Raw genomic sequence first — 9,861 nt, 5'->3', positions numbered from 1 at the left:
TCACTTAATATACAGGTCCTGTGGAATCTGTAAGAAACATCACCCATGTTTATGAGTGACAGTGACTTGTTGAGAGAATAAGCTGGTGGTTAAATGAGAAATGGACATAATAATATGAAATATTATCCAAATATCCTAAATCCAATATGAAGCCTCACTAACACCCCAAAAGCCATCTTCATCCTCTTCATCCTGATCTGCAGTTTAGTAGAAGCCGGTGTCTTGAGCTGCCCAGTTGGGTGTCTGATGGGGGGAGTAGAGAAAAAAAGAAAAGAAAAGAAAAAAAAAATCAATAGAGGAGCCATTAGAAGATCCTGGCTCAAAATACTTTACAAGGCAACAAAAGCACAGTTTTGTTCCAAATTTAGATATCTCCCAACTGAAAACACAAGCTGGCTAATCTCATAAAATGAATGATCAGACATTAATTCAGACCAATTTTGGTGCATTTCAAAAATAGCAACTAAAAATCCTTTCTGACAAAATCACTTGTACAGATTGCCTGTGTATTTTAGTGAAGCTGAATATTTAGACTTAGACGCCCCAAATAAATAAATAAATTTTAACAATACTGCTCGTGTTACACTAGCCATAGGACATAAATGAGCATGCAGAAAACCAATCAGTAGTAACAGTTATTTTTATAATCAGGGAGGGAAGGTGAATGAGTAGAAACAAGCCATGTGAAAAGCAATTTCCCCTCATATCCATCAGATGGCAGTATTACAAAGGATAGTGTTTAGACGTCTAAATGACAGGTGACGGGCAGAGTGGATGATGAGACATACTCTAACAACCTATTTCTACACTTTTCACATGCAAATCTATGTGAACATGAAAAATGACATCTTTAGATCAAAGGTCCTTCCATAGTTGTATGAAAAATGGCAATAATGTTGAATGAATTACCTGTGACAAAATAAAAACATTGAAAACAAATAACATCTTGATCATCGCCACCAGCTGAACTTATGTACTGTTAGGGCCAGTCTTATGTTAGTAGTTACGACTGGCAGCCTAAAAATCTTTCAGCAGACACTGGCAAGCTGCTGGTAAACATCGTGACTCTGATTTTGAAAAGGTCAACTTTGTGATTTTTTTTTTCTTGACTCATCACCGATTGAAGAGCAACTAGGGCGACAACGCTGTAAACAACAAGCGCCTATTTTCCAGACAAGGCTGGTCTCAACGGTGAATAGTGCTGAGGGGTTCATGTCCCTGTGCAATATTTATTCGTACCTCATTTCTGTTGCTGTGGGCCAGTTTCTTCTCAATGTTCATGGCCAGCATTTGGCTGCGGAAGGACAAGCTCTTGGTCTTCTCGATCACCTGCTGGTACGGTGACACGGCGTTGTTGCCCATCACCACATGACCCTAAGGGGAAAAAATTCAGAGCTACTTATTTGAAAAAAGGCTTAGAGATACCACAAAAGTACAAAAGTTCACTTCTGACTCAACCCTTATGCGTCTTGCACGCACAAAAAGGACTGAGTGCTGATGTAGGGGCAAAGCATGCAAGTTTGACAGTCATTGACATTCATGGTGTTTAATAAGCTTCACAACCATTAGGCTAATGGAAACTGTTCAAAACAATACATGGGCATCAACAAAATAAAATAAATATTATCCTCTAACTTCTTGGAAATAAATGCATTTTGGGAGAATGAAATGAATTAAAACAGTATTCAAAGTATTCAAAGGGATGTGGCTTGTCTGTCTGAAGGTGAATCTCAGCGAATGCAGAGCCTCACCAGTTTAGAGTCGATCTTGGCGTCGAGTCTGGCATTACGGATGAGGTTGACGATCCACCTCTCCGCCTCCTCCGGCGTCATGTTGAGCTTGTCTGCCAGCATGCTGAGAGCAGAGAGGGAGGGAAGGGGTACACTTCAGTTAAGTAAATATCCTTGGGGGGAAAAACATCCCTTTCACAGTTAGTGTTTAGTATTTGGAAAAACTTGGAGGGCATGAATAACATCTAAATATTTAGAGTGCTGAGAATAAAAATTACTGCGGAACATGAACTGTGTGGGTTTAGAAGTTGAAAAAGATCAATTCGTCATTGTTACTTATTTTCAGAGGCAACTGTGTCTCAACAAAAGAAGACAAGATGCACAATAGCTCTGACAAGTAAAGCCCATTTCAGAGACGCTGTACCTGATGCTGATACATTGATGGATACGACAAAATGTCTCAAAAATGAAGAGACGGGCGTTCTCAATGAAGTCCTCCAGACAGGCAACCAAAAAGAAGTCATTCACAAGAACCTGGAGGGAAAAGAAAGGCTATTATTGTCAGTGTTATGCAGACACAAAGGATGCAGACAAAAATCAAAGAAATGGCAACACAAAGTTTTCCAATAGTCAATGGCTCTGGCAGCGCTGCACAAAATTAAAAAAAAAAAAAAAAAAAGAAAATCTAAATATGGTATAGGGTAATACGGATTAAAAATCAAAATCCCAACAGGCAACATTTATTTCTGGATGCAAATTAAAAGTAATAACATCCTTTTGTTTTCTGTAAAATCTGTGTTTGTTTCCAACGTGTATGTCCCACCCAGTCTTGTAGTGTGTTTGTATTTCCAGTTGTTGAAATTTATGGTAAAGATACTACCTCATGTAGATAACACCACACCAAATAAATAATGCATATAGAGACATAACTGAGTGCCTAGCGCACTGCCCTTGTAATAAAATTAATTGTAAAGAGAAAAAAGAAGTGCCTTGTGTTTTTCTCCCCTATTTCAACACTGAAGGACATCCCTTGGTCGACATTGTGATGCAAGTAGAAAGACAAAAGCAGCAAGATGGTGGCATACATGTTGCCTCAAAACATGCTGTGGATAATATATTGCAGTTTATACTGGAAATACAGTATTCAGCAAAGCAACATTATAAGCCACAATATAATTAATCTGTCAGTATTGTGCAGCCTTCCTCTGTACTAGCATGGAGTGCATTTCCTGATGCGAGTGGCATACCTTCAAAACATATGAATTAATAAATGCATACACAATTTTGGAAGCATGAGTTCAGCTATGATTTCCGATTTTCAGATTCAAAATATTAATAACATGCCACAAACCATGCCGTTTTCTGGCACCTCATTAGTTGGGGTGTTTTCCCTCAGCCTTTCTGGCTGCATTTCCTGTCACGGCTTTACTCCATCCACACTTTAAAAAGGTCAAGGTTGATGCTATCTACCCTCCCAATTTCTCAGCTTCTCTGATCAGCTTCATACAGTTTGTATTTCTTTCTTAGTGGGGGTTTGTTAGCCAAGCTGACATTTGACAAAAACACAGGATATGGTCACAAGTCTGCACAAGAGACACTTGAGCTCAGAAATATTGACCGTAACCACCATTACTTATTAAACATAACCAGTCATGCTAATGAGGTTGGTAATTAAACTAATTAACAAATCTTAGACAATAGCTATGTCAACCTGTGTTCATGTACGACATGGATAGTTAATATGAGCTCCCTAACTTAAAAGCACTGAGGAGTATAGTTGCTTCAAGAAATTCTGTTTTTTTTTTCTCATTGAAATGCAAATTCATACAGCAGCAAAACCTAATCAGATCATCTATTCTGCAGGGCTAACCTGTGGTGCCACTACAAAGTTTCTGTCATGTATTGTTTTGGAGTTCTCTTCTTTACTTTCATGACAGTAGCACTAATGCACACACACAGCTATAAAATGTCTTCTTCTTCTATGTAATCTGCATGTGTCTTATGAGGCCTTGCCTTGGTGCCGTGTGTCAATATGTAGTACATTAATACTAAAACATGTTAATACGTCTCTGCTCCAGAGTCACCCAGACACATTCCCGTGTCTTAATTAGATTTGGTGAATCAGTTCTGATTCTGCTGATGCAAAAGAGGAATATGGAACCAAAACATCAGCCGACATGAACCATGAAACTAACACCACACATGAGCCCAGCTGAATATTTCTGGGATTATAGAATGACATCTGCGCCTGTGTTTTCCGCAGCAATGATCACAGCAACATCAAATGGGATGTCTGTCCACCTCATATTTCCAGAACAACTTAAATTTGTGAATATATTAGTGTCTGCCATTTCTAAAAGTAATAAGCTTCCATTTTTCTACAAGGAATTACTGTGTTACAAATCAAATCATTCAGTGCTTTGCAGGGGTAAATGCAGTCTAAGGTACTATAATAAAGTCCCCCATAAAAACTCAATTAATTTAGTAGCGAACTAATTAGATTCAAAGCTTGTGATCAAGACAACTCACGCACATTGTTGAGATCACGTTCTCAAACCATTTGATGTACACTTCTCCTTATAAATCAGAAGACTTTCATTCTAGGACACACTGTTCCAAAAATAATTATTTCATGTAAATAAGTTTTTTCATTAAGAATCTTTGTTTTGTTTGTTTCAATTAAAGCTTTCTTGATCTCTGGAGAAGAAACGAACAAAAACCCTGCAAATTAAATCATCCCTGACCATTAAGAGTCGACACAGCTCTTGACTGGGGAATGACATAACGAACCATGTTCACGCTTCCATTATCATGCTCACACACAGAGTGACAGGCTTGTTGATTGTTGTGCCTTCACCAGCACTGCATAATTTATATCAGGGTAAAAGTCAATTGATGAGAGTGCTTAAAAAACACAAAGTGGTCCCAGTGCACAACTACAAAACTGCAGTCAAGGGTTTCTAAAGAGAAGGCAACCGAGCCCCAAATCTGACAGCTGTTCCGCTTTGAAAATCAAACTGAATAAAAGTAAGAGCCAGCAAATCAGGGCAGACATGGATTTGCTGAGGCTGAATAGCTGCTAAGTTAAATGCCTGGGACTCAGGAGATCAGGGCACCATAGCTGAGGGAAGCTTCATATTACTCCTCAGTCCCAGGAGACGGCTAACTTTTATGGGGCGATTTAGGCCTCTGCGCCATGACAAACACACACTGTCAGGCAGGCACACTGAAGCAAAAAAACTTTGGGAAGTTATTCTTACCGACTCGCACTCCCTCAGCTTCTTCTGGGCGCTGTCAAAGTCAAAGTTCACATAGAGACATTCCACAAACTCTGTGATTGGGTCCTTGTATGTGTACGATTCCTAGGGGAGCGAGAGACCAAGCGTTATTCACGGCCTGACTAATTCCTTAAGACACTTAAATGAGGATTATTCCACTAACATTTATTACTCGTACCTGTTGAATGACTTTCACCAAGTCCTTGAGCACCTGCCTGCGCTTGCGTACATCTTTGTTGGTGATGACTGCAGTTGTAAGGTAGCGCAGGATGTGTGGGCACATTGTCTGGATGGCATTCAGGTACCTGGAAAATACACAAAGGCAGCATTTGGTACCATCATCATTAGTTGCCATCACAACGGCCTTTGGACGCCACCTGTCCTTCTTCTCAAAAGGAAAAAACAACATTTTCATACAGAGAAGCTGTGCTGATAAAACATCTATTAATGTAATTAAATACGGTTCACGGTACAATCTGCAGCAAACCCGTTATATTTTTACACCTGCCACAAATTCCAAATGAAACTGAAGATACCTTAAAGGAAAAACAAATTAATCAGACTAGCAATGCATTGGAAGGATGGCCTGGTCAGACACCTTCTTGGAAACTAACGTTCACAGCTTTGACTATGACAACAGCCAGTATGTCCATCAACAGAGATATGTCCTTGACAAGACAACAAATGCCTCCAGCTCACCCACTGTTAGAACACTCTGGACGAAAGCTAAACGCCTATGCCTGCTGGAGTAATGAAAATACAGAGAATATGGCCTAAGTCACTTACTGAGGCTGGTAGAGGAAGAGCTCAATGATGTTGTCCCTGCCTTTGGGATGGTTGAAAAAAACAAACAGGGACCAGTGGATGAGCCAGGTCCTCTGCTGGAGTGACTGCAGGGGGGAGCTCACAGACTGAAAGGGCAGCAGACAGAGAGGGAAAACATTAGAAAATGTAGCAGGCAACACTTTCCACAAAACAATACCTGTGTTGCATCCACAGACAAAATGTTAAAGGAGTGCTTTCATGTAAAATCATGGACGTGTGTTCAAGGACTGTGGGGTCATGCAAAAACTGGTGTTGTTTAGCTACCAGGGTAATCATGGAATTTAATTTTAAAAACAACCACACCAAGGCACTAGCGTTGCCAGTAAAGCTTGAGGCAAATGACCTACAAACTGCAGTCCACATAAATCTTCATCTGGGTCCCTAAATAAATGGCAGTTTAATTTGATTTCAGTCAAGATGCTGTGGTACTGGCTCTTATGTTTCCTCAAATGAGTTTCAATTTCACTCTCATATGATTATCTACCTCGCCCCCCCAAAAAAACTGTTACAGGACTGTTATTGCACCTGTGTGGGCTTAAGTACCATATGGTTAGACGCTGCTAGATCTGCCTTTTCAGTTACTCCTTGATATACCTAAGCAAAACGCTGGTATGGTCACATCTGTTAAGAAAGCTAATGTGTAAAAAAACAAAGGTAGACATATTGGACATTCTTTAGTGTTCAGCAGGCCAGTGCCGTACATTGTTATCAATAGTCTCCCTCAGCCGGGTGAGATCCTCCATGGCTGCTTCCCAGTTCTGCATCAGGATCTCAGAGGCCAGCTTCCCCCACAGAGAGCTCAGTGCATTCCGGTCCGTGGAGGGAACCTGACACAAGAGCAGCGAAATGAGTGTGCATGTTTCGTTATAATTTGACAAGAACAGACTCTCCAATCCTCTGTGGTTTGTTTAGAGCTTGGGTGTATATTCTATCTGGTTACTCTTACCAGTACACGGAAGAAGTAAAGGTACTCGGCAGCCCCAGAGTAGTTACCACACTCGTACTGGAATTTGGCGTATCTGTAAAGAGTGTCCAGGTACTCCTGCCGGAACTACAAAACAAAGACACAAAGAACTTAAAAACACAAAAAGCACACAGAGCAAGTATAGAAAATTAAGAGCAGCTATCTAAATGCTGGAAAAATCTGCAATTTCGCTGGTAAGGGGTCACCTATAATAGATTATGTTTGTTATTATGTTAGATTATGTTGGACATAAATGGTTATAATGACGCTGATATAGGTCTAAGCCTGTATTCACACTAACCCACCTACTTCCAAATTACATTAAGTGCATTTTTACATTAATGTTAATGGGGTATAGCTGCAAAGCTGACGCAAATGTCTGTGTCAGGAAGCTTCGGTGTCAGGCATTTTTAGGAAGAGCAGAGCAGAGCACATTCTGAAGTTGAAAACAAATGGACTTTTTAGAACAAGGCACATGATGCGGACCATTTGTTTGTGAACTGACTAATTATCACAAGGAAGAACTGGCGTTTCACTATAAATAGGCTGCTGACAGTCTGCAACAAAAACAAAAATCAACCAGAATTAATGTGGAGAAAGTGCTGATACAGATGTTTGTAGTGGCTGTTGCTCTGAGAATAAAGAGCCAGTGAGGAGCACATCAGCTGCATTCCTGTTTTTTTGGTGCTGGGCAATAGTGTTTGTTGACAGTGGCAGCTAATCATTATTGAAACTACATGCACATTGCATGGCTCACCTTCTAAAATTAAAACACTTCAAAGACAGTACCTTTTTCCCTATTAAAAAAAAAAAGTGAGACAGCTTGAGTACATCTTGATATTGCACTACTTACATTGTGTTTCTCCGATAGATAGTCAAAGAGCATCCGCCCATCTCTGACAAAGAATAAAGCAAATGACAATCAGGTGAGCATTTTACACTTTACAGCTTACAAATGTCAAAGATTTAAAAATGACAAAGATGTATTTCCTGGCTGGTCTGACCTGGTGGACTGCATCTGCCGAGTGGTTTCCGGGTCCTCAAACATCTTCACGATGGGCTCGGTCTCCGACTGCAGCTGCTTCAGCTGGGCCACCACAGTGGTCCTCTTCTCTCTCAAGGCTTAAAGGGGGAAACTGGCTTCATCAGTACACTGCTGTTACATTAGAGGTGAGAAATCAAGGAAACAACAGCTGTGTTGTCTTAATAATGAAGAACGGGAGAATAATCCAGCTGTGTGGCGTGACACATTTAGTGACAATCTTTCAAATAGAGCCCTTTATGTTTATTAAGCTAGGTGGAAAATTAACAGTGTATTAAAATTAGCACATCTACCCTTCTAAATACATATATGGTTATTTCACTGGTGATACAATGGAAAGGCTGTGAAGAATGCAATGAAACACAAAGCTTTGATTAACTTCTTTTGCATAAAGTCTTGAGGGAGCACTATTATTATTATACGACGCTAATCTGTGTAGCTGACTGATCACTAGGTGTGTGTGTGTGTGTGTGTGTGTGTGTGTGTGTGTGTGTGTGTGTGTGTGTGTGTAGGGCTTCTTACAGTGCGGGATTTCCTTGTCCGGGTACAGGTTTTTGTACACATCCATGGCGAAATCCACCATGTTTGTGTCGCTGAGCAGATCCAGCTTTCCTTGAAGAAGCTCCTTTTCATTGTAGATCTGTTCAGAGTCAGAGAAGAAGGAAAGTCCTCAGATATTGAGCGAAACATGAAGGTTGACGAGGAGGATTCAGTCAGTTAACAGAGGCTAACGGCTACAGGACAACACGATGAATGGCGATGAATAACAAACTAAACAAATACAAAACAGTAAGCAGGATTTTGGATTCGCCGTCGGTTACTGTCGGCATAACAAAATAAAAGCGCAGTTTGAATCTAGATTGGGGTGGAAAATATTAGTTTAGTTACATGGCCAGCAGTAGCTACATATGTTAGCAGGCTAGCTAACGTTACTGCTAGCTAGCCTGGCCATACATCATCGCTAAAGTCGTGTTCATAAGCATCAAACTCCACCGTCTAAGTCCTGAGTTGTATTTTGCCGCGACACAACACAAAAACCGCCGTACCTCTTTCACAGAAAGGAACTCCAACAGGGGGAAAACCAAATGCCGGTCCAGAAAATGTGCTATCCTGGTTGTCAAATCGTAGTCCGCCATCTTGGCAAACTTCAAAAGGAACTTTATGAACAAACCGAGCGCAGACAGGACAGGGGCACGGGCTTCACTGACGGGAGCTGCTGGAAGCTGATTGGTCGAGCGACAAGCAGCTTAGGCACGAGCACGGCCCGGGTTTTAGGGAGATGAGTTTACATTAGAAAATGACTGAATACTTTAACAACAACCATTACTTTAATCACAAATAATGATAATAATGATAATGTTTCAATGTCATGAGCATTATTTCTATGATGAGATAAATAAACACAAAGTAACATGTTTTCCAAAAGAACTAAACGCACCATGTTCTCTGCTGAATGACAGACAGTTTGGCTGCACTTCACAACATAATGCACACAATGTGGCTCTAACTGGCTTCTGACAGCAGGCAAGTCGCAAGCGATGGAAACCACAACAAGTATCATTATTATCTTTATCTTTATCTTTATCTTTATCTTTATAAATCAATAAGTAGAAGACAGGCTGTTGTCTCAGGACAGTGGACAGGCTGTTGTTTCAGGACAGTGGACAGGCTGTTGTTTCAGGATGTGGACAGGCTGTTGTTTCAGGATGTGGACAGGCTGCTGTTTCAGGACTTGGACAGGCTGTTGTTTCAGGACATTGGACAGGCTGTTGTCTCAGGATGTGGACAGGCTGTTGTTTCAGGACAGTGGACAGGCTGTTGTCTCAGGATGTGGACAGGCTGTTGTTTCAGGACAGTGGACAGGCTGTTGTTTCAGGACATTGGACAGGCTGTTGTTTCAGGATGTGGACAGGCTATTGTTTCAGGATGTGGACAGGCTGTTGTTTCAGGATGTGGACAGGCTGTTGTTTCAGGACACTGGACAGGCTGTTGTTTCAGGACATTGGACAGGCTGTTGTTTCA

General features: G+C 40.9%; 1 protein-coding gene across 1 annotated transcript; it reads right to left on the bottom strand.

The window, feature by feature from the left end:
- Positions 1 to 14: 14 nt before the first annotated feature.
- Positions 15 to 9,043, bottom strand: eif3eb (eukaryotic translation initiation factor 3, subunit E, b). The gene is made up of 13 exons (XM_030063399.1): positions 8,886 to 9,043; positions 8,362 to 8,479; positions 7,802 to 7,919; positions 7,651 to 7,693; positions 6,780 to 6,884; positions 6,535 to 6,660; positions 5,795 to 5,919; positions 5,187 to 5,313; positions 4,991 to 5,092; positions 2,155 to 2,264; positions 1,752 to 1,854; positions 1,240 to 1,374; positions 15 to 243 (listed from the first exon to the last, which is right to left on the bottom strand). Exons 1-13 carry the CDS (start codon positions 8,973 to 8,975, stop codon positions 205 to 207), a joined length of 1,341 nt encoding a protein of 446 aa, XP_029919259.1. The 5' UTR covers positions 8,976 to 9,043; the 3' UTR covers positions 15 to 204.
- Between the last annotated feature and the right edge of the window lie 818 nt (positions 9,044 to 9,861).

The sequence above is a fragment of the Myripristis murdjan genome, chromosome 11 (genome assembly GCF_902150065.1).
Source record: "Myripristis murdjan chromosome 11, fMyrMur1.1, whole genome shotgun sequence".
In the NCBI taxonomy this organism is placed as follows: Eukaryota; Metazoa; Chordata; class Actinopteri; order Holocentriformes; family Holocentridae; genus Myripristis; species Myripristis murdjan.
This window is presented reverse-complemented; position numbering and strand designations above follow the sequence as displayed.